The sequence below is a fragment of the Palaemon carinicauda genome, chromosome 44 (assembly GCF_036898095.1).
Source record: "Palaemon carinicauda isolate YSFRI2023 chromosome 44, ASM3689809v2, whole genome shotgun sequence".
Classification (NCBI taxonomy): Eukaryota; Metazoa; Arthropoda; class Malacostraca; order Decapoda; family Palaemonidae; genus Palaemon; species Palaemon carinicauda.
In genome coordinates, this window is record NC_090768.1 from 48,611,346 (window position 1) to 48,635,989 (window position 24,644).

Genomic DNA, 24,644 nt, shown 5'->3' on the forward strand with positions numbered 1-24,644 from the left:
TGGAGCGCGTATTTCCAGATCATCATCGTCACGATCTTCACCCCGCGAACGCAAAGCATGGCGAGTGCAAGAGCAGGAAGAATCTTCAGAAGTGTCTGGGCAACATTCTTCTCCTTCTTTTCAGGCAGGCCCATCAAAAGGGGGGTGACTGGTCTGGCCCTTCCTCTCCACCATTCCGTAGAAGGGGCTTACCAGTGATTTCCCTCTCCGATTGCGACCCGAGGATTTATGCAAGGAAGCTCCAGGAAGATCATGGGAACTTTCCTTCTCTCAGGCACAAGCACCATCGTTTTCCATCGCCAAGTTTCGAACTTGCGGACAAACTCGATGTTGAAGCCTTGAGATGCAGTGACCGAGAGATTCCTCTCAGAAGTCCCAACCGTGGATGTCGGCAAACTCCGACACTCTTCCATCCTTGGAAAGAGCTTGTTTGAGCCCAAGGACGGGGAAATGGACAGCTGGTATGTGGAGAAAGTCGAATCTCGATCCACTCCTCCAAAGGCGCTTACATCCAGACCCTGCAAGCCTCCAGCACCTCAACATACAGCCTCAGCCTCGTCAGCCTAGGCCATCGGAACCGGCTCCGGCAGCTGAGACAAGGTGTCCAAATAGCAGCCCCCTCCTGTCAGGGACAAGAAGGACGGGAAGTCCTCCCGGGGAGGCAATAATCCTAGAGGGAGCGGCCGAGTCCGCAAACGCTAGGATTGGCAATCCCCCATGCAGGTTTCCCACTGGGGGGATGCCTAAAGTTACGCTTTCAGATAGCAGCATCCCGGGGCCGATTCCTGCACGATCTCCGTGATCAGCCAAGGATATCGCGCCTTGTTTCATAACGTCTCTACCTCCACTGACAGCGAATCCAGTGTCGCTGAGTTTCTATGCCATGGGATCGGCAAGGGGCTAGCCCTTCGGGCGGAAGAGGCCATGCTCTAGAAGGATGCCCTCGTAAGGGTCGTCGACGGCTCCCCCCGGCTTCTTCAGTCGACCCTTTCTTGTAAGGAAAGCATCTGAAGACTGGAGTCCCGTCATCGACCACTCAGCTCTGATCAAGTTTGTTGAACAAACTTCGTTCAGCGTGGAACAGCAGAATCGATCAGACTTGTAGTGAGACCGCAAGACTTCATATGCACTGGATCGGAAGGACGGGTACTTCCAGATCCCATTCCATCCGTTTTCCAGGAAGCACTTGGAATTCAGCCTAGACAACAGATGTACCAGTTCAAGATGTTTTGTTGCAATCCCGCCACAGCACCGCAGGTTTTCACCAGAAGGTTCACCTTGATATCCTCATGGCCACTCAGGAGCAGGCTTCCGCCTCCTTCGCTTTCTGGAGGACTGGCTAACTCCGGTAGTCTCGGAATCGACCTTCTTCGACAACGAGAAAAGCTTCCGGGACTTTACCAAGATCTAGGGATCATGGTAATTCGCAAGAAGTCTTCTCTGCTTCTATCTTAACATCTGGGATATCTAGGCATGATATTGACTCCTATCTCCAAGCCTTCCCATCAGATGACTGTAGCAAGGCTGAGGAGAGTCGCAGAACCTTTCCTCAGACAAGGAGAGTTTTCAGCCCTATCTTGGTTACGCTTCCTAAGTCTCCTTTCCTTCTTGACCCGTCTAGTTCCGATCGGTCGCCTCAGGATAAGTTCCCTGTATAGGCGGCCCAAATCCCGTTGGAATCAAAGCAACGATTCACCAGACTTTCTGGTCCCTATGGGACCAGCGGAACGATTAGACCTGCAATGGTGGTTGACCTACGGAAACCTCTTGCAAGGGAGTGGATCTTCTCATCCTTCCCCAGCTTTTGATGCTGTTCTCGGACTCGTCAAAGGGGGGGGGGGGGGGGGGGGGCACGTTCTGAATCAGGCCTATGGTCAGAACCTGAAGGGTACCTCCACATCAATCAGCTAGAATTGAAGGCCATAGTCTGGCCCTTCAACAGTTCCAACAGACCCTGGCGAGTCACTCCGAGAGCGACAACTCCACGGTACTGGCGGCAGGGAGGTACATTTTCATAACGTTCGCATCTTGCAGTAGAGATACTGAGATGATCCGAATTCCACTCAATACCACTATCGGCTCGCTTCATTCCGGGCAAAGGAATGTGCTCTCCGACAATCTAAGCAGAGACTCACAGATAGAGAGTACCTGAGGGTCTTTGGCCCCTAGTAACCAGCAAAGTCCTGACCTGGGGGACCTGCTCGCAACAGCCTTGAACTTCAAGCTGCCGCTGTACCCCCCTCAGTCTCAGAACCCAAGACTCTTTGGCAAGATGCCTTCCTATAACGGTGGGACAACATCGACGCCTACGTCTTCCCACCATTTTGTCTATTGAGAAAGGGGCTCAACGAGACCAGATTGTCGGTCAACCTATCGATGACCCTGAGAGCTCCGCTGCGACATTACGCAGAACGGTTTCCGGACCTTCTGCATCTCCTGGCGGAACTCCCGGGAGAGCTTCTCCCACTATGCAGGCTACTCAAACAACCACACTGCAACATCTATCACAAGCCATAGCATTGCTTCGGCTTCACGCCTGGAGACTATACAGCACCTCCTCACAAAGAGGCACCCCGCAACAGTCGCGGAGCGGAGGTCTCGACACCTGCGAAAGTCATCCGCAGGGGTCTACCAGGCGAAGTGGAGAGTCTTCTGTGGTTGTTGTCGTGGGAGAGGTACCTCTCCCCTTAATGCCTCTACTCCAGCAATAACGGAGTTATTGTTTATCGGCGGGAGGAAATACGATTTTCGCTCTTGGCGGTGAAGCCTATCGCTCAGCCTTACCCTGGCCTTCAGGCTGAAAGGAATAGACATTTCCTCCCCGCTGGATTTTACTTCGCTCATACGAAGCTACGAACTTACCTGCCCCCAGTCGGAAGTGAGACCTTCTCCATGGAACATGGTTCAGGCTCTTAAGACCCTTAAGAGATCTCCTTGCGAACCATTTCGTCAGGCCTCTAATCGTCGCCCGTCTTGGAAGACGGTGCTCCTGCTTGCTCTGGCCTCGGCCAAGCGTGTAAGCAATCTTCATGGTCTCTCGTACGACGTCGCCCTTTCAAGAGGATAGGGGGAGGTAACATTCAGGTTCGTGCCTGAGTTGGTTACTAGACTCAGAATCTTGGAGTCCCGGACCTTCGGTTCGACTCCTTCAAGATTTCGAGTCTCCATTCTGGAACAGATGACCCAGACCTTCTCCTACTTGCCAGTAAGGAACCGGAGTGGTTATCTTTAAGAACAGCTGCAGTTCGTCCTCACGTGCAAGCCCAGTTTGGGAGCACAGGAAGGACGCAGGGGAGGGTCACCAAGAATGCCTTTTCAGCCCGGATTCAAAGGTCATTCATCTCGACCTGAATCCAGACCCTCCTCCGTCACGTCGCCCTACAGCACACGATGTCAGTTACATCGCAACATTGCTGGCCTTCAAGAGGAACTACTCTGTGACGCAGGTGCTACAAGCTGGAGTCTGGAAGCGTAACGACCTTCACAGCCCACTACCTGCAGGACGTGACCCACAGGAGTATCGATACGTTTTCTATCGCCCTGTGGTGGCCACACAACAGCTGGTCTAACCTCAGGCTCCTTATTGGACAGGTAGCAGAAGGTTGAGAGCATTGTTACCCAGTTTTAGACTGCATGAACAGAAGAAGTATGTCTGGCCCTTACTTCTTTCTTCATCCTCCCCTCTCCTGGGGAAAGCAGCATCCTGGTCTCTGCATAGCTGACCTCAAACCTGAGCAGGTAAACCATGCTTCCTTGTGTTCCTAGTATTAAGATTTCAGCAGGTAAACCATGCTTCCTTGTGTTCCTAGTATTAAGATAATACTGTCGCGTCCCCCATACCCTGACGAGGTGGTATTGGGAACGTCCTAACCTAGAGTTCCGGCTAAAGAACTCCAGGTCAACTGCCTAGGACGAGCCACACTTTATTCCTTCACACACAAGCTTATGTAGGCCACACGTTCCTTGCAAAGCAAGGAACTTGTGAGGTGCAGGGACTCCATTTCTTGAGTGCTGCTCACTCGGATTCTGAGTCACCGGGTAAGCCAAAGCCAGTAAGGCTGGGGACTTTCCACCCTTCTTAAGGGGTAAGTCACCCTATGTAAATAGCGTGGTTTGTATTTCGGTTACGGAACAAATGACAAATTCGGAGATAATTTGTATTTTTCCTAACCATACAAACCTTAGCTATTTACATATATTTGCCCACCAGCCCTGTCCCCCAAGACAAGTCCTACCTCTAAGTGAAGTGAGACATTTCACCGGTGTGTGAAGGGGGAGGGATAGCAAGCTACCCCTCCCCTACCCCTGCTAACTAGCGCGGGGGTAGTTAACCCTCGTTAAAAATCTAATGGCTCGTCAATTTCAGCTACGCCGAAAGTAATACCCTATGTAAATAGCTAAGGTTTGTATAGTTAGGAAAAATACAAATTATCTCTGAATTTGTCATTTTCTATAGCTATGTTCAATATAAATATATTATGAATACATTCTTGTAGTTATTTTAATGTAAAAATATTGGGTTAACTTTAAAGGATTTAATACCTACCTTTTTAATCTTTTTATTCAGGTTATAACAGGGTCACATGACTTTACAATCCGATTATGGGATTTAGCAGCTGGGAAAACATCATGCACACTTACGCATCACAAAAAAAGTGTAAGGTCGTTAGTTGCACATCCGGATTTGTATATGTTTGCTTCTGGGGCTCCGGATAATATCAAACAGTGGAAATGTCCAGAAGGAAAATTTGTTCAGGTAAGTAATTTTCTTAATTTAATAGTTTTATAAAAGTAAGTGGTGTAAATTTCAAACAAAACTGAACCTAACCCATTCCAAACCCAGCACAATGTTTCTGTGCAGAAAGCAGACTGATCAAGAATTTATACTATATAAGAAGAATGCACTTGTAGTTCCAGGATAGGGAGAAACTCTCCTTAAGTAGACTATATTGTTACTTTAACTCAAGCAGTCTTAGTCTGCATTTGTTAACATTTTGTTTTGCTAATCTTGTTATCAGTAACATAATTCATATACAGTATGTATCTTCACATTTTTAAAGTTGGCTTATCTTCTGTCTACCTGCCTCATGGCTACTGCCTGGTTTTCAGCTGCGATATGATTGCAGTCATAGATATCAAGATATGCAGTTCACAATCATGGTCTTTTAATGTACCAGACACTGCAATATTTTGTCTAAGAAACAGAAAAGGAGTGGTAGTAGTACTCCTTGTGCACAAAGTAAAGTATTGAGTTTCACAGCAGGTAGTGGCCTCACATACTATGTTGTCTGGAATATTAGGCTCAAGTCATTATGGCTGTGTTGAGAGGAATTGTTATCTAAGTGCCAGGTTTGCATGAAGAGGTAAATTTTGGTTTTTAAAAATCTTGGTGGTTTTCTCCATAAACCCATTAATTATATACAGCCCAAATAGCCATTTGAAAACGAGGTTTGAGCCACAGGATGCTCAATAAGGTTGGCTTGCAAGATCTATGGGGCTAAGATGGGTAGGGGACTACAGACCTGATTTTAAAGGGACTAAACAAAAGAGAAAGGTGCATCTGCACTCTTTCTGTCCCCACTTCATTTATTCCATCTTGTTGTCCAACTGTTATAACTTTTACTTTACTGTATAGCAGAATCATGGGGTTTTCCCACAGTTGCATCTCATAGCTGAATGGTCTCTCCAGCTCAAGCGCTTGGTCATATAGCCAAAATGCCATTAATCCTTATAAAGGTAAATTATCACAAGCGATGCTCTGAACTATTATATATATGTGGGGTAAGAGGTTTTCAGTCCATGGAATAGGTTATTTAAGCAATTTGGAAAGAGAGGAGTTAAGAATCCTGTTTTTGTAAATGAGGTAGATCATTTATGTTACTTCAAGACACACTGGACTTGAGTAGGAATGGAGAGAGCATTAAGAAAGAGTGTAACTGCAGCATGAAGGAAATAGAGGGGGTATAGTTCGATATGTGCTGAATAGAAGGGTGTGTTTAGTAGAGCTTAGAATTTCAATGGGTACATAAGGCCTATACTTTATGCAGCAGAAATATGAGTGACTTTAGAATGTTGATATTCATAGCTGGACTATGGTGGGATGATAATGTTACGAATTAGGAATTAGCAAAGAGATTTTCTGTCAAAAGGCTCGAGAAAGATTGAAAACTTTAGGATTGAAAAAGTTATAATAAAAGATGAGAAGGGATGAGGAACAGTGGGTCAGGAAAAAGTAGATTTGTAAGTAGCTGGAATGAAATCTGTAGGGAGGCCTAGAAAAATCACAAAAGAAGATGGGTGAAGGCCCAGAGGCTTGTAGGCAAGCATAGTAAAAAACAGTAAACAGTGGAGGAAAGGATTTTATATAGATGATAATTATAATTTGTGGATGTTGACTTATTCAATAGACAGAAAGCACTTAGTTTGTGTATTTGATGTAGTTGCTGTTAACCTTGTAATTTGATAACTGTAAGGTAGCCATAAATGAAAATATGAGAAAATTGTTATGAAGATAATGAACAGTCATGTTAGTTCTCATCCAAAGGTAATACCTTCCCATATACTACTCATTGGTGTTAAAGTGTTGTGTAGCCTTTTATGAGTCATGTCCATTAAGTAAAAATTACAAATACCCTGTATCCGATCAAATCCTAGCAAGTCGTTGCCACCAATGCACCTGAAACGTTACAATGTAAACATTACTTAATGGTCTTTGCAGCATCCTTTTGTCTCCTAGCTGCTTTCATTTTCTAGCCTTCTATTATACCTCTGTTCCCCCTTCCTTTCTTCCATCTTGTTGTTCAACCTTTTTAACTTTTACTTCACCCTATAACTGCAGGGTTTTTCCCTCAGTTATGCATGGGAGGTGAATGGTCACTTAGGCCTCAATGGCATGTGTTAATGGCCCAAATTCATATATCTTAATTCAATCCTCCTCAGGCACTTAGGAAGGCAAATTTTTCAGTTGGAGTGAGGATCCTGGTTGGCAGTTTTCCATTCAGATTACTTTCCAACAACAGCTGCAAACAAGCTAGTTCTGCATACCCTTAGTTGGCTCTGTTACTCCCTCTCTCTTGAAAATGTTTTGTTTTTCAGTGCCATGTCAAACCAGTATCGTGGAGCACTTCAGCTTGGTTTTGATAGAATAAAGGACAGCTCAATAAATTCCTGTAGTTAAAGCCTCTTTTCCTAGGCATCCATGCAGTTTAAAAGAGCTAAGGCAGCCTAATGGCTAATGTATCGTGTCTCTTGATTCCATAGGTCGGAAGTTTGAGGCCTGCTCACAGCTTGAAAAAGTTTCTACTGGTGTTGACAACCTCACTATCCTGTGAGCTAAGGATGATGGCTATAGGGGAGCCTTAGGTCAACCTGCTTAGTCATCAGTAGCCATTGCCTGATCCTCCCTGGTTATAGCTTGCGTCGAGAGGGAACTTAAGGGCTGATTATATGTACGGTGTACTGTATATGGTCTGTCTTAAAGAAACAGCCATGTCCCTTGCCTCTGTCAATTATGAATGACCTTTAAATGTTAAAGGTGGGAGGTGTGATAACCGAAAATAAGATGAAGGTGTCCTTGAAAATTCAACCACAAGATCAGTGACAACTTGTAGCAATAATCGTCGTTTCAGTTGATTCTAACTATGTTTTAAAAAGTATTCAGATTCAGGGGTCAAGTATTAGGAGGCTTGTGTCATTGGAGAAATTATTTTCACTAAATCATTCCAGGTTACAATAATTTAATTCACTGCTATTAAGGTTGTGATCAGCAACTTCTCTACTGGGAGAGTACAGAGTAATCACATAGATGGATGTCTTAAGGATCTTAAATGACAATAAGACCTTAATCTTCTATTAGTAGAAGTACCACTGGTGTGTATCATTCCTTAGATTATGATATTTATGAGCTGCTTAGATTGTAACATTTATGGACATGTCGAGACATTATTAGGTGCCACATGTACTTGATCGTCAAGCTAAAGAGACTTGGACACTTCAGGACAATGGGTGACATTTCAACATCCTCAAGTTCAGACCATTTTAGATCCAGAACATTCACTGTGCTCCAGGCAGAAAGATTAAAAGGTTTAATTTCAGACAACTTGACATTATTGGTATGGTAAGAAATCAGTGTGGTTTACAATTTAAGACTTAGTGTTGGCTTTTAGTAGATATCTTAATGTGAATAGAGGCAAGGGGTGATAGGTAGGAATCAGGTAATAGTTGATAGTGTCAGCTGGGGTGAGCAGTCCCTGATCTTAGATTGGTCTTGATATCAGCAAGGGTGTTCTGCATGTTGGTGCTGTTCAAACCAGGAGGATCCAGCACACTGTAAGATAGAGGCAATCTTACAATCTGGAAATTGTCTCATCATTTATGCTTTTCCTTTGTTCAGCCTTATTGTTCAAATTTTGAAGAAGCTCCAGCCTTCAGGAACATAAAGATGACTCTCATGTGCCAAAAATACCACCACCAGAGAATGGTATAGTAAGTCATAAAATTTTGATTCTGCCTAGAGATATAGGGATTTGACTATCATTTCCTTTACCCTAAAAGACAGTTCATCTTTTATATCTGTGAAGCAGCATAAGAATTTCACCAGTTCAATGAACAATAAATAATTTTGAACCAGGCGTAATTATTTGCTCTTTATTGTTACCTGAAAACTTAATGCAGTATGGACCAAGGTGCCTAAAAATTACTGCCATAAATAGTATTTTTAGCTCATTCTATCAATTCCATTAGAAGAGTGAGACCTTTACTAATGTGGTCTTGTAGTAGCTGTGGAAGTTTTGTTGGCTGAGGTTGTTAGGTAAAGGAGTTGGCAACCCGGAGGCATTCCTTCTTCATGGCTGGTTACTGGCTGGTTACGATCACTGGAGCAGCTGCAATGAAGACTTTAACTATGGAATTAGCTTAAGTAGGAGGCTTATTTTCTAAGAATGTAAGCTCATCTATTTTAACAAGGAAACTTTACAAATCTACCATTGTCCACCTAGCAAGCAGTATACTTTTTGCCCTATTGGTTGTGAACCCTCAACTTGCTGAGATGGTGTTTGGAAAGTAACATAGAGGAACTGTTGGTGGTGTCTGGATACCCACATGTATAGGATAGGTAATCATTTGCTTTGTGATAGGCAAAAGAATAGTATTGGTAAAGACCAACAAGTAGAGGTGTAAAAAGATATGAAGTGGGACAAAGAATGACTGAATGACCAAACCCTCTACCAGACTAAGTTGGTCTAAATCTGTTCATATAGCTAGTACTGAAACTAAATCAGTTTTGCTTAGTCTCATCAATATAATGTGGAAAGAATTTATTTTCAAATATTTGGAATATCCCTATCGTTTTAGCCTTTTTTAAAAATTGGAAAAGATGGTCAAATCATTATCGACTAATGGTATTGGTATCGCCTGATTGCATTGACGTCTTGTATATTTAAATTAAAGGAAAAGATAGTAAATGCCCAATTGGTATGAATTTTATTTTTAGAAATGACTTATTAACCCTTTCAATGTGTATTCTATTGAATGCAATCCTTCTCTGAAGTTTTAGACTAGTGTCATCAATTTGTGAAACTTTTGCCAGCAAAAACAGACTTGGAAAAGGCATGATACCACCTGGAGACACTTTCATTCTTTGAATCATTCATGAAATTTGACTTGGAGCTACACCTCTCAAAGTTTGTTAGATCTTTCATGAATAGCTACCAATTTAAGATAAAAGTAGGCAGTACTGTATATTTTAAATATTTAACTTAGCCGGTGAATATATATAATAGCTGCAACTCTGTTGCTCGACAGACACATACAATAAAAACTCGCCAGCGATCGCTATACAGGTTGCGGGTGTGCCCACCAGCGCCAACTGTCGGCCAGATACCACTCTCGATGTAAACAAAGACTCAATTTCTTCTCTGTCGACGTGTCGACAAGACGTACTTTTACTCGCTGTAGAACCTGGAGTTTTCTCAACATATTTGGTGAAGTACTTCATTTTGGTTTGAGCTTTCGCAGTGCAGGTGTTTTATCTTCATCTTAAATCTTGAACTCGTTCAGGATAGATTTAAATTTTTGATGACAAAGAGAGTATGGACTTTCTTTGACTTTTAAATGGCCGACCCTTCCCTTAGACGGAAGTGTGTTTAGGCTTTTAGCAATTATCTTATCACGTTATAAATTAATTATAGATTTTCCTCTATATATTTTATATCTCACCGCCTTTTTTAGGCCTCTTCGATTAACTTTCCATTTATAATAAACATAAAAAATAAATTTTAATGTTTTGTTTATATGCGACCTTTCCTGAGAGTAGGCGGTCCTAACTTGGAAACCGAAGTTATACAACGTTGAGCCCTTTCAATCGTAAATAGCTTTTAAAGAGCTAATGATTTAAAACTTTTTGAATGAATATTTTTAATAAATATTTTATGAAAGATTTTCTTTGAATAGTCTTCGTACTGTTTTCAAAGATGAACTAACGTTTAGTTTATTTATGCTACGCAGTTTGCGCTCTATCGTTACGATAGAGAGAGAGAGTATCACGGTTTCACTTTACAGAAAGAGTAAATCGATTCTGACGTTTTGTTCATTCTTCTTTCAAAGCTTAAATGTTTTAAATTCTATTTTAAAGGAACTTTTTAATTGAAAAACCTTTCAGTTTTTTCCTTTGGTCAAATAACATGTTTTTTTGACGAAACGTAATTGGGCTCTTCTCTTAGGTGCGAAATCAAGAGAGAGAGAGAGATAGAGACGGAGGGAGAGAGAGGAGAGAAAACGTTCCGTTCAAGCGGGTAATGTTGTTCTCGAGTTACTCTCGTCCCTAGTCTCTGTACGGGGAGAAAGGATAAAACGTTTTTAGTTTTATTCTCGTCCCCAGGCAATGTACGGAGAGAGATTGAAAACGTAGTTTTGAATGAACTAGTGTTTAGTCTCTTCCCCAACCACTGAATTTTTTTTTATCTTAAAAGATGTTACTGTTTTTTTGCTGGTATTAATGTGCTTGTATTATACGACTGATTTCGCATTTACTACCTTTTGATGAGGGTAGAATTGCGTGCTTCAGGTAGAAATCAGTAAAAGTTTCGATTTCAGTGAAATAAGTGCAAAACAGAAAATCGTAGTGATAAAGTGATATTGCGCAAAGTGTTACAGTGTTGCGTCCGAGGGTTCGTCTGTTCGTGCCTGTCGTTCACCTAGTCCGGGACCTCTTGCAAGCTCCCAAGCCCAGGGGAGAAGTAATGTTGTACGACTTATGGGTACGAGAGGCCTTGATCAGCGAACAGACGTTTCCCTCTATGGTATCGGGTGTATCTTACCAAGATCTCCCCTACCATAAGGCGAAAAGACAATTTTCTCCTCGTCATCCGAAGGCTTTTCGCATAAGAAACCTGAAACAAGGTTTCGAGGCCCTTAAGCGAAAGTCAGTCCTTTCAGGACAGGTCCAGCGTCCTGGTTGTAGCCATTAGGACAGCTCTGACCCTATGCAGTCATCGGAAAACTGCTCGCCGCCTAACAAAAGCGTAACACAGACTCCGAGAGTCTTTTTGTTGGCAAGGTGTTGCGGTCACAGACGTTACCCTCGTCTCTTACCGCAACCATTTCCGTTGATCCTAAATGGGTTGTACGGCAAGACATGCAGAATAAGCTTGCCTCCCTTATGGAAGACTATTCTACCGATTAGTCCGTTGAGCCTAGCCGTTTATCTCATCGAGATCCTGGCTTTCAGCCAACCTAACGTTCCTTTGTGCGTCCTGTTGACGTTGGCGTAGCTAAGTCACGTCAGTCAGGTTGTTTAGAACCACACTCGATGCGGTCTCGTGTGGATTTTCAGCCACATTTGGACGTTAGGCCACTTGCTGATGCTCCTGTTGACGTTCAGGACGTTCGCTAACAATCGGAGTTGACTTGTTTTGACGCTGTGCGTCAACCTCCGCATTCTAGAGTTGTTTTGACTGCTCAGTCTAAGCGGTCAAAGCAGTCTCGAGTGGACGCTGTGCGTCCTCACGCACCTGTTGTTGTTGACAGTTCACAGACTGTCAAGCAGTTACATGACGTTGCGTCCTGGTCTCTCGCACCTGTTGTTGTTGACAGTTCACAGACTGTCAAGCAGTTACATGACGTTGCGTCCTGGTCCGCTACTAATGCACCAGTGCGTGTGGACTCTGCTTGTAAAGCATTGCCACCACGGTAGGTCTCTCCCTTGCTTGAGACTCAGCTATTATCGGACAAGGTTCCTTTAGATGAGGAAGTTGCTGTTCCCCCTCCTACTGATATTCCCTTGAGGACTCTGTCAGACGGAGAGGAGCCTAAAGCTGCTTAGCCCTCTATGGACTTTAAATAAATCATGCTGATTTTTAAGGATCTTTGTCCGATCTTTTTGTAACTGCTGCTCCTCGTTCGCCTAAACGTCAGAGCTTACACTAGGCCTAGCTACTTCGAAGCCGTTGTTTTATGAGCTAGTGCTCTCTCGCTCTCCTAGAGAGCTTTACGTTTGCTAGGCGACTGGTTTATCACCAGGAGGAGTTTGGGGGATACAGCCTTTGCTTTCCCTTCTTTTAAACTGGCTTATAGAGCGAGAGTCTGATATGACACGAGAGAAGTTCTCGGCTTGGGAGTTCCTGCCTCTGCCCAGATAGACTTCTCAAATCTCGTAGACTCTCCCTGGCGCCTGGCCAGGAGACGCTCCAAGATTTTACAGATCAGCTTCACAGCTGTTTTCGAGCCTTTGAAGTTTTGCTGTACAATTATGTCATGCATAAACAAGGCTTTCAGGGATGGCTCCAATGATCTGACAGCCACGTTCTCTGCAGGGACAAGTCCCTCAGGGATGGCTCCATGTTTTGGCAGCCATGTTCACTGCAGGAGTACGTAAGAGGCAAGTGCGCTCAATGTATTCATTGTCAAGACAAACTTCACGATGAAGTCTACCAGGCTGTCTTGACAGCATTTATGGAAGGCGACTGGATGGTCTCTCTTGACCTTCAGGAGGCATACTTCCACATTCCTATACACCCGGATTCCCAACCATTTCTGAGGTTTGTTTACAGGAATGTGGGGTACCAGTTTCGAGCTATCGGAGATCAGAGCCTCCCTGTACTTGGACGACTGGCTTCTCAGAGCCTCTTCCAGTCATCGCTGTCTGAAGGATCTCAATTGGACTCTAGATCTGACCAAGGAATTGGGACTCCTAGTCAATTTGGAAAATTCACAGCTGGTCCCATCCCAAACTATTCTGTATTTAGGGATGGAGATTCACAGTCAAGTTTTTCGGGCTTTTCCGTCGGCCCCCAGAATAGATCAAGCCCTGCCCTCCATCCAGAAGATGCTGAAGAAAGAACGCTGCTCAGTCAGGCTGTGGATGAGTCTGGTAGGGACGCTGTCATCCCTGGAGCAAATTGTCTCGCTAGGAAGGCTACACCTCCGTCCTCTTCAATTCCATCTGGCTTTTCACTGGAAAAAGGACAAGACGCTAGAGGCGGTCTCGATCCCGATTTCCGAAAAGATAAAGTCTTGTCTGACTTGGTGGAAGGACAATATCAGCCTACGAGAGGGTCTTCCCCTGGCAGTTCAGATACCCAACCACGTTCTCTTCTCGGACGCATCGGACTTGGGCTGGGGCTGGACGGTCGGGAATGCTCAGGTCTGTGGAACTCGAGTCAGAGGAGCATGCATATCAACAGCAAGGAGCTTTTGGCGGTTCATCTGGCCTTGATAAGCTTTGAGAATCTCCTTCGAGGCAAGGTGGTGGAGGTCAACTCGGACAACACCACGGCCTTGGCGTACATTTCCAAACAGGGAGGTACCCACTCACTGACTTTGTACAAGATCGCAAGGGACCTGCTCATCTGGTCAAAAGATCGAGGCATCTCCCTAGTAACGAGGTTCATCCAGGGCGACTTGAACGTCCTAGCAGACTGTCTCAGTCGGAAAGGTCAAGTAATTCCAAACGAATGGACCCTCCACAAGGATGTGTGCAAGAGACTTTGGACGACTTGGGGTCAACCCACCATAGATCTCTTTGCAACCTCGCTGACCGAGAGGCTTCCAATCTATTGCTCTCCAGTCCCGGACCCAGCAGCAATACATATAGATGCCTGCCTCCTAGATTGGTCACATCTAGATCTTTACGCATTCCCACCATTCAAGATTGTCAACAAGGTACTGCAGAATTCGCCTCTCACGAAGGGACAAGGTTGACGTTAGTTGCTCCCCTCTGGCCCGCGAGAGAATGGTTCACCGAGGTACTTCGATGGCTAGTAGACGTTCCCAGAAGTCTTCCTCTAAGAGTAGACCTTCTACGTCAACCACACGTAAAGAAGGTACACCAAAGCCTCCACGCTCTTCGTCTGACTGCCTTCAGACTATCGAAAGACTCTCGAGAGCTAGAGGCTTTTCGAAGGAGGCAGCCAGTGCGATTGCTAGAGCAAGGAGAGCATCTACCATTAGAGTCTACCAATCGAAGTGGGAAGTCTTCCGAGACTGGTGCAAGTCAGTTTCCGTATCCTCGACCAGTACCTCTGTAGCCCAAATAGCTGATTTTCTCTTATACCTGAGAAAAGTACGATCCCTTTCAGCTCCTACTATCAAGGGCTACAGAAGCATGTTGGCCTCGGTCTTCCGGCATAGAGGCTTAGATCTTTCCAACAATAAAGATCTGCAAGACCTCCTTAAGTCTTTCGAGACCTCTAAGGAACGTCGTTTGGCTACTCCTGGGTGGAATTTAGACGTGGTCCTAAGATTCCTCATGTCAGACAGGTTTGAGCCTTTACAGTCAGCCTCCCTGAAAGATCTCACTCTTAAGACTCTTTTCCTGGTATGCTTAGCCTCGGCTAAAAGAGTCAGTGAGCTTCATGCCTTCAGCAAGAACATCGGGTTTTCGTCAGAAAAAGCTACTTGTTCTTTGCAACTTGGTTTCCTAGCCCAAAAATGAGCTACCTTCTCGTCCTTGGCCTAAATCTTTCGATATTCCTAGCTTATCGGAGATCGTAGGCAATGAACTAGAAAGAGTCTTCTGCACTGTTAGAGCTCTTAAGTTCTACTTAGCTCGTACTAAACCTTTACGAGGCCAATCTGAAACGTTATGGTGTTCGGTTAAGAAACCATCCTTGCCTATGTCAAAGAATGCTTTGTCATATTTTATCAGATTGTTAATACGAGAAGCTCATTCACACTTGAGTGAGGAAGACCGATCTTTGCTTAAGGTTAAGACGCACGAGGTTAGAGCTGTAGCAACTTCCGTGGCCTTTAAGCAAAATAGATCTCTGCAAAGTATCATGGACGCAACCTATTGGAGAAGCAAGTCAGTGTTCGCGTCATTTTACTTGAAAGATGTCCAGTCTCTTTACGAGAACTGCTACACACTGGGACCATTCGTAGTAGCGAGTGCAGTAGTGGGTGAGGGCTCAACTACTACAATTCCCTAATTCCATACCCTTTTAATCTGTCTCTTGAAATGTTTTAATGTTATTTTTATGGGTTGTCCGGAAGGCTAAGAAGCCTTTCGCATCCTGGTTGATTTGGCGGGTGGTCAAAGTCATTTCTTGAGAGCGCCCAGATTAGGGGTTTGATGAGGTCCTGTTGTATGGGTTGCAGCCCTTGATACTTCAGCTCCTGGGGGTCTGTCAGCATCCTAAGAGGATCGCTGGGCTCCGTAAGGAAGACGTACTTACAAGGCAGAGTAATCGTCTAAGTCGACTTCCTTACCAGGTACCTATTTATTTTGGTTTTGTTATATTGATAACTGCCAAAATGAAATAAAAAACTCTTAGCTTATACGATGTAAACATATTTAACTCTGGTCTCTACCCACCTCCTTGGGTGTGAATCAGCTATTATATATTCACCGGCTAAGTTAAATATTTAAAAATGATATTTTAATTATAGAATAAATTTTTGAATATACTTACCCGGTGAATATATAAATTAAACGACCCTCCCTTCCTCCCCAATAGAGACGCAGTGGGATGAGAAGAAATTGAGTCTTTGTTTACATCGAGAGTGGTATCTGGCCGACAGTTGGCGCTGGTGGGCACACCCGCAACCTGTATAGCGATCGCTGGCGAGTTTTTATTGTATGTGTCTGTCGAGCAACAGAGTTGCAGCTATTATATATATTCACCGGGTAAGTATATTCAAAAATTTATTTTATAATTAAAATATCATTTCTCAATTATAATCAAGGTGTTCCATTAGGTGACCCTAGTGTAACATTATTTACATTATCTTTAAATGGTATTAATTCTCCTATCCTTTGTGAAATTATGCATGTCTTATTTGTTGATGGCCTCTCTATATTATTTGTATCATCTCAAATAGATGTTGCTGAGAGAAATTTCCATCTAACTGTTAATAGAATAGTAGAATGGGCTGCTAAACGATAATCAAATTTTCAGCTTTGAGAACTATGGCTTTACATTTTTGCCATAAAAGGGATGTTTATCTTAACCCTGATTTATACTTATACAGAACGTATGGGAAAAGAATTTCTTGTAAGGATGAAACATGCATCTTATGATTGTTATTTGACAGTAAGTTAATATGAATTTCTCATATTAAAAACTTGAAAGTAAATTGTATTCATTTCTAATTTCATTAGAATTTCATCCCTTACTCTGGGATGCTGATTAAAAGCACCTCATAATGCTTTACAATGCATTAATTTCCTCCAAATTTGCATTTGGCTGTGAAATATATTCCTCAGCAACAAAAACAGTAATAGCAGTAATATGGAATTTGACTTACCAGTGGAGCTTTTAAATGTCCCATACCTAGTTTTTTTATAGATGATTCTGAAATGCCTTTAAATCTTCAATGCCAGTCACTTGCTGGCTTGATATTGGGTTAGAATTCAAAAGTTGCCAATGTAAAATGCATTACTTTTTATGATAATCTCCCTAGATACCCTATACCTTGAGGGTATAGTTTTAAGTACTTTGGAAGAATTGGGAATCCCCAAAGGTAAAATCTCCCATATGGAGTACTGTACTCTAAAGGGCCTACATTGAAACTTCCCTCCGTAGAATTTTGTAAATTTATATCTGATCTAAAGCGAGAAATATCCACATGGTATTGAGGGTTGCTTTCCTAGAGCACAGTCAATGGAATAAGGAAGGACTTTTAGTTTTTACTGATTGAGCTAAGTCCAGTATTGGTGTTGGATTTGGGATATGGTATCCAAACTTTACTCTGTGTTACATTACCTGTTCAAGTGTACAACTTTACAGCACATCTAATGGTAATATAAATTTTTAAATGGCTGTATCTAATTGAAAATATAGGTAAGAATATTAAATTTAGTTGGGTTCCTGTGCATGTAGACATCGAGGGAAATGAGAAACCAGATTCTGTCAAAGGAGGCAGTTGATAGTTTGTATTAAGAAAATCTTTATGGTAATTACAAAAGATATGTGCCTCATAATGCAGTCTATACTTTGAAACACTTGAAACTATTAAAGGACTTAGGTTTTTATATTTAGGAAAAATGTGAATTACTTTAAAAATTTGTCATTTTGATGTGGTTTGCTAATGTGTAAATTTCATTTGAATTTTGTATGTATTAGCATTCTGACCTGCTATATCGAAATGGTGCACGATATATTTTTTTTAATGTAATTGGCTTCTTTGTATTCACAGAATCTTTCGGGGCATAATGCCATTGTCAACTGTCTAGGTGTCAATCGGGAAGGTGTATTAGTTTCTGGTGCAGATAATGGTACGCTCTATTTTTGGGACTGGCGTACCGGGTACAATTTCCAAAAATTACAAGCACCAGTTCAACCAGGTAACTATCTTTATAAACTTTTTCTACTTTTATTTATATTGTTATCTATATCAGCCGTGTTGTCATATAGCAATAAACCATTGTCTTACTAAATTACTATGATCTTATGCGAAGTATTTGACAGCTTACATATATAGTAAGAAGAACTGTATAAAATTAGTGCTTCACCATTATTTAGAGGAAATTAAATAAAACATTTCTGAAAAATTATTCTGTACAGTAATCACTTCACAATTAATGGAACAAAATATTTTGGTTGTTTTAGAGTGCAATACAATGGAAAATAAAGCAAAGATTTATTTCTATAGTCTCCTGATGTTCATATTGCATCATTTTTGGAAGCTCGCTTAATGAACATTTTCCTGTAAAATATTTAAAGTTTCCCAGTCTTGTGGATTTTTCCATGAACTAAATGCAAAAAAAAAAAGCTAAATAATAGTGGCATATACAGTACTAATCATTGATTTACCTTAAATCAGAACAATGAAAGCAATCAGCTATCAACTGAACATATACCCAAAAAGAGAAATTTTAAGTAAGCATCTTCCTCTAAACATAAAAAGCAAACACAACCCGCCAGCTGGCAATTTTCACAAAGCTGGGAATAATTCGTAATCACTTTGTGATTTACTCATGCATATTCGAACCACTCACCAGCTTTCATAGCAATCAAAGAATAAAACATCCCCAATTAAAAACTGAATAACCTAAGACCACAAAGGAAAAATCCTAATTTAAATCATGGAGTATTATAGATGATCGATCACGGTATATGTGAAAAGAGAACTGAATGGCAAAGGGAACTATAATGCATCATCTCTTAGATAGTAAACCACCAGATGGCTCGATCCTTGCCAAAAGGAGAAGCATTTTGCAAGGAAAGAAAACAGGATTTTTCAGTTTTTGGTAGATGTTGAAATTTAAACAGCTGCGAGAGGGAAGCAACATAAGCTTCGGGGGAACTTCATAGAAATAATAAAGCTTTGCTTTTGGTAATCGTTTGGAAAAGTATCAGGTTTCTGTTCCAATTTAATCTGAAGAGAAGCTCATCAGAACATCAGCCTGGCAAACACAACCCCCAACCTCAGTGCCCAATCACATCAGTAACTTCCCAAGTAAACTGCTTAAACTCATAAGCTGAATTGGGACTCGATCTGTAGTCCGTGTTAATGCAAGGCTAGCATGCTATCACTGTACTACCTAGGAGGTATTACATTAGTTGTTGATTTTTCAAAAAAATTCTCACAACCTTGGTGCCCAACCACAGCAGTAACCTCCCAAGTAAACAGCTAAAATTCACAAGCTAATTTTGGACTCCATCTGCAGTTTATGTAAATGCAAGGCTAGAATGCCACCACTACTATATAGGAGGTATTGCAGTAGTTCTTGATTTTCCCAGAAAAATTTTCACCGTTTTATTTTTCCATCATTTCATCTCCTTTGTTATAATGGTCCCTGCAATAACAGATCATTACTTTAATAAGCTCAACTTACATAATTCTTTACTTTGATCTTTGTTATAATAATGGATTTTGTAAAGCTTCTATTTACTGACATGATACATTTTCCTGATAAATTTCTTTAATTGAATGGTAACTATGATAGGCAGTCTAAGCTATAAGTTTTATGGAATTTCATTACTTGGGCATTTACTTGAATGTTCAAGTGTGTGCTATACTATAGGGTCTGTGTTACCTATCAAGAGGTTGAACCCTTGGAATATACAGTATGATTACAGACAACCATATTTACAAACGTTTAAGTTACAAACACACTTGCTGTTATAATGAAGTAATGTTTGCAATCTTTTGCAAGTGCAAATTTTGAATTGCGCATCTTCAGCATAGTAGTGGGTATGTTTGGCCGCAACCCACACTAAGCAGCACAGTACCATAGCCACAGCATCACTTAGTCTGGTTATGTGGTGACTCACGTTTGTTTATGCTCCAGCTGGTTGCTGTATTTTTTTGTTTTGTTTAACTGTACTGTACAGTATTTTCTTAAAAAATAATTCCATAATGGCCAATGGAAAGAGTGAGGCAAGAGATGATAGTGGCAATGCTAAGAAGCAGCAAGCAATCTCTATGAAATCGAATGTTGCAGTAATTAAGAACTTAGATTCTATTGAAAAGATGGCAAGTGTAGCGCATTCATAGAATATAAATAATTTGACTGTGTACAATTTAAAAGAACAAAAGCAATATTATGGAGCATTGTAAGCTTTCAGTATATTATCTACTCGGTTGACAATAATTAGCATGAAATGCGGAAAGCTGGTAGAGGAGATGGAGACTTCTATACATGTGGATTGAACACCATGGGCAGATACTGGCACTACTTAATCTTAATGCTCACACAAGAGAGGGCATGAAACTTTTTGGATGATCTAAGGGCTAAGACAGAGTAAAAACCTGCTAATGATACTTTTTTTGCAAGTCGTGGGTGGTTTCATCGTTTTAGAAATGCGCCAATTTGCACTACGTAGTTGTTAACTGTGAAGAGGTGAGTGCGGACAAAGGACAAATAAAGTTCCGAAACTGGTAAGGAAAAGAATAGAGAAGGGAGGTTACACTCCTCAACAGATTTTTAATATCTATGAAACTGTCCTCCTCTGAAAAAAAATGCTAGAAAAACTTGTATCAGTCATGTGGGTGAGATGATGCCAGTATTCAGAGGTGGGAAAGACAGGATAACCCTGCTCGCCGGCTGACAATGTTTCTAGTGATTTAAAGTTAAAACCGGTATTAGTGTACCTCACTGCCAATCCACATGCTCTGAAAAATTTGACAATAGGTTGTCTTCTTATCATCTGTATATCAAGTGCTAAAGCCTTGGTCACTGGTGCTTTCACCATTTTATTCCTTAGATGAAGTTATATTGTCTGAAGAAGGGAATTCCATACAAGATTTTATGTGTAACTTTGAATATGAATAAATCAGTATATAAGCATACTAATTAGAATTGGCTTATCACTGTGTGAAAAAAATTTTCTTTCCATGTCCACATTATATGGACAAGTACTAATGAGACTAGCACTCAATTCACAGAGACCAGTCATGCAGTGCCTATACACCACCCACGAAGTGTTTAATGATTTTTGCAAGCATCTTCAGAGGTATTCTTTGTAAAGTTGTGACCGTGTGTTCTTCAAAAAATTGTGATTCCCAATATCCATCGTCAAGTTAACAGTAGAGTACATATCAAGAAAATGACCCCCAAGACGATAAAGAAAGATGGTGAGGTGATTACCGCAGAAGTGTAAAAATAAATTATTGAGAAGCTTGAACAAGGTGCGTGTGTGGCAGACTTAGCGAAAATCTGTATGAATCTCAAGAAAAAAGAAGAAATAAAATCAACTTATGTTGAGAAAAGGGTGCTGGCATTTATGTAACGATGGCCACTTGTTCTTGATAACATAGAAAATTTGTGTTCATCTGGATCAAAGAGAAGTTAGCAGGAGATATGATTACTGGGATAAGGCAAAGGTAATGTATGTTGACCTTGTTAAATAGGAGCCAGATACTTTAGCAGACATAGAAAGAGAAACAAAGTTGCGCTGTGGCTGGTTTAAAGATTTTAAGAAAAAACTGGCATCCATATTGTTGTGCGAATTGGTGAGGCTGTAAATTCTGTTGTCAAGGTACGAGAGTCATTCATTGTAGAATTTAAAGTTTGTGGATTCTGTCATACATACTTCAGCAAGTATTCAATTGTGATGTGAAGGTCAGCTGTGTACTCCCCATCCAAGTTAGAACCTTTTGGTTGGTTGAAACTAGTGTGATTCCCTTCAATAGGTTGTGAAGGTTCCATCACCACAGGAGGATGCTTTGCAGTTCTTTGCTTTTGGAGTTGGAGAGAACGTATCCTGAATCTGCGGAAAGGATAAATTTTTCCAGGCAAACTAAGTTTCCATTTACTGCTTGCGATTGCTTTGCAGAGGGCTGAGTGTCTTGAGAATTGATGAGGGGTAAACTTGGGATGCCTCATCCTTCATCTCAAACAGGTTTACCCTCCCCTGAATGGTTTCCATCTCTATACTTGGGTACATTACTCTTGTGGAATGGGTGAGGTCAAACTTCATTTTGTTTATATGCAGGCCTGATTAGTGGCTGATCCTAACAAAATCTGTAGGCCTCTGACCAATGCTTGGTTGAAGGAAAGCAAAATCACTCTGTCATCCAGCTACTGCTGTAGACTTAGTAAGCCTAGGAGGCCAATGCTATTCTGCCCTCTTGAGGACCTGGGTAGCTGTTGCAAAGCCAGAGCAGAAGGTCTTGAATTGGAAGATCCTGCCCCACCAGACAAGGCATAGAAACTTCCTTTGTGCCGAGTGAATGGAGATGTATAAATTTATGCTATATTTGTTTAGGGTTGTCAGGATGTTACTCTCCCTGACTGAATGCTTTACAGGGTCTGATGTCTCGATGCTTAACAATTGATTAAGGTGAGAGGGAGGGGCTTGTCCAGGAAATGCGAGTGATTGCCCTGACATGGGACTTCTACTTATTGTGGGTCTTACCCAATGTTCATCTAAGCTTCCTACTTACTTGCTACAAGCAACATACACAAGGATAAGAGATGGGACTCGTCTTCTACATCTTCTAGCCGTGAACCTTTTAGATAAGTGATACCCTTATTCAGGAGCGCTATTGAAACTTAAGGGCAGATAGCCTATCTTTTCACTGCTGGAAGGAAGGAACTTACCCAGGAGGCGTAGTTTATTTGGTATTAATATTCTAGGGGGAGCCAAGGCCAGAACAGAGCCTATTATTGATCCTTTTATCCACAATGTTGTTTGGTCTACAGAGAGAGGAGTATGATGTATTGTGTAGACTCTTAATGAAGACCAACTTGTCCATCAGATATGTGACTGATTCTGTGGGAAGGTATTTGTTCAGTTGGTCCTTATTTTGGAGATCTCAGAGGTCATAAGGAGGGAAAGGTTTTGAGAAGTCCTGAAAGGCAGCATCCTTCTTAATCCCAATTTTGCCTAGAAGTAGAGGCTTATTGTATGTTAAAAAATACTCATTGTCTAAAGCAGTGGCTCCCAAACTTTTTCTGTCATCACTGCCTGCACCCAGTTCAGACATCCAGATTTCACCCTTCATGTGTATGAGGGGAAGAGTAATCAAAATGCTGTGACTATTTACTCATTTATTTTAAAGATAGAGAGCAGTTAGTAACAATTAGACATAGCTATAGAGAGCAGTGTAGTTATTTCTCCCCCGGTAGCTTCAAATTTCCTCCATTTTGTGAAATGCTGGTCTAAAGAGCAAACAATCATCTTTACTTTGGAGATGTATTCTGTAAAGTAAGTCTTAAGTGCCAGGAGCAAGCTCATGGCAATGAGAACCAATTCCTGCCAGTTCAGAAGATCAATTGATTCCTTTGATGTGACCCCGATTGGCTTTGGGTAGGAGACAGGAGCACCTCTGGACACTGAAGGCTTCCTTTAGAGGGAATTGCTGCTTATGGTCTAATAAAGCTTACCACACTTTCGAGTCAATCTATATGTCATTGCAATAAAACTGGTAGATCTGTGTTCATAGCTTGGAGGATGGAGACCCAAATCTCCTCTTCCTTCTAGGGTTGCCCAATTGTACCCTAAGCTTTGTTGGCTGGTTGCCAACAGTGGAGCTCAGCTGGGTATCAGCTCATAGAGTGAAACCTGATTTGCCTTCCTTCTCTAGCACACCATGATAGGCCTTGTCTTCTGGGGGCATCACATGCAAGTTGAGCCAAGACATGAAAGTATGACCACACCTGCTCTTAGAGCTGAGGTATTAGGAATTTATATAAGGAAACATGGAAATCAACAGCTATTTGGATCTCAAATAGAGAAGCCCAAATTTGTTCTTTTAAAGGGGTTGTCATCTCCCTCGCCAATTTTTTTTACCTCGTGTAATGGGGGAGGTGGTCAAGAGCTTGAATGGCCATGGAAGAGGCGGGAAGCCAGACAAAACAGGTGTATTTGTTTTTACCTTTTAAGTTGCAACTGGCAGCATGTCATTCTGGGTAAAGGCAACCTATGAATGAGTAATTATATTGAATGTGAAATATTTTCTCCCAAATTTTCAGAATAATATGATAGATTTTTTTGTAGTACAATAAACTTTATGATTACTTTAAAGCCTATCATGTAGCCCTCATTTTTGTCAAATCTAATTTATACCAAGTCTGTACTTCATATATATGATGGATGAATTGATAGCTATGCGTAAGCTGGAAACTCCTTGACTGCAAAGGATATTTCTATGTATTGTTTTAGAAGATTGAAGTGTGCATTGAGTTTCATGTTAATAAATATCTGTTTTTAAAAGGTTTCCAAGTTTTTTGTTTCTGTTTTCTATTTTTGTATTCTAGTGCTTATAATATGCATTTTTTTCCAGGTTCAATGGATAGCGAGGCTGGAGTTTTTGCAATGACATTCGATCAAAGTGGATCACGTCTTATAACATGTGATGCCGATAAGACCATAAAGATATATAAGGAAGATGACACAGCTGTAAGTTTATGTTTTGTTTTTATTGTTCTGTGTTAAACCAATCAAATTATGTACAGTATTTGTAACATATGGAAGATATCCCTCCTGTGATTGACATTGAAATTGGAACTGTGTACTATAAATGGTAACAAATAGCTTAATAATAGGCAAAGAACCATCAGAATTATAAATGACCTTACCTGTATTTATCATTATAGTGGGTTCAGTATATTATAGATGTTTGTATATATAATTCTGTACTCTAGTTCTGTTTATGACCTATGAATGTTTTGTTTAATATGATTATGTGGAAGAGGGTATTTATGCTTTTTGGTCATGCAAATAGTCATGATGGAATACAGTGTAATTACTTTAAAGGTT

At 41.4% G+C, this 24,644-nt stretch overlaps 1 protein-coding gene across 2 annotated transcripts in view; it reads left to right on the forward strand.

Annotated features, from left to right (window-relative positions):
• Window positions 1–24,644, forward strand: part of LOC137634262 (pleiotropic regulator 1-like) — a 64,052-nt gene that overhangs the window by 34,153 nt on the left and 5,255 nt on the right. For both annotated transcript variants that reach the window (XM_068366545.1, XM_068366546.1), the window contains 3 exons: window positions 4,568–4,756; window positions 17,632–17,779; window positions 24,169–24,284. In XM_068366545.1, the coding sequence (XP_068222646.1) occupies window positions 4,568–4,756; window positions 17,632–17,779; window positions 24,169–24,284 (453 nt within the window). The remainder of the gene's footprint in view (window positions 1–4,567; window positions 4,757–17,631; window positions 17,780–24,168; window positions 24,285–24,644) is intronic.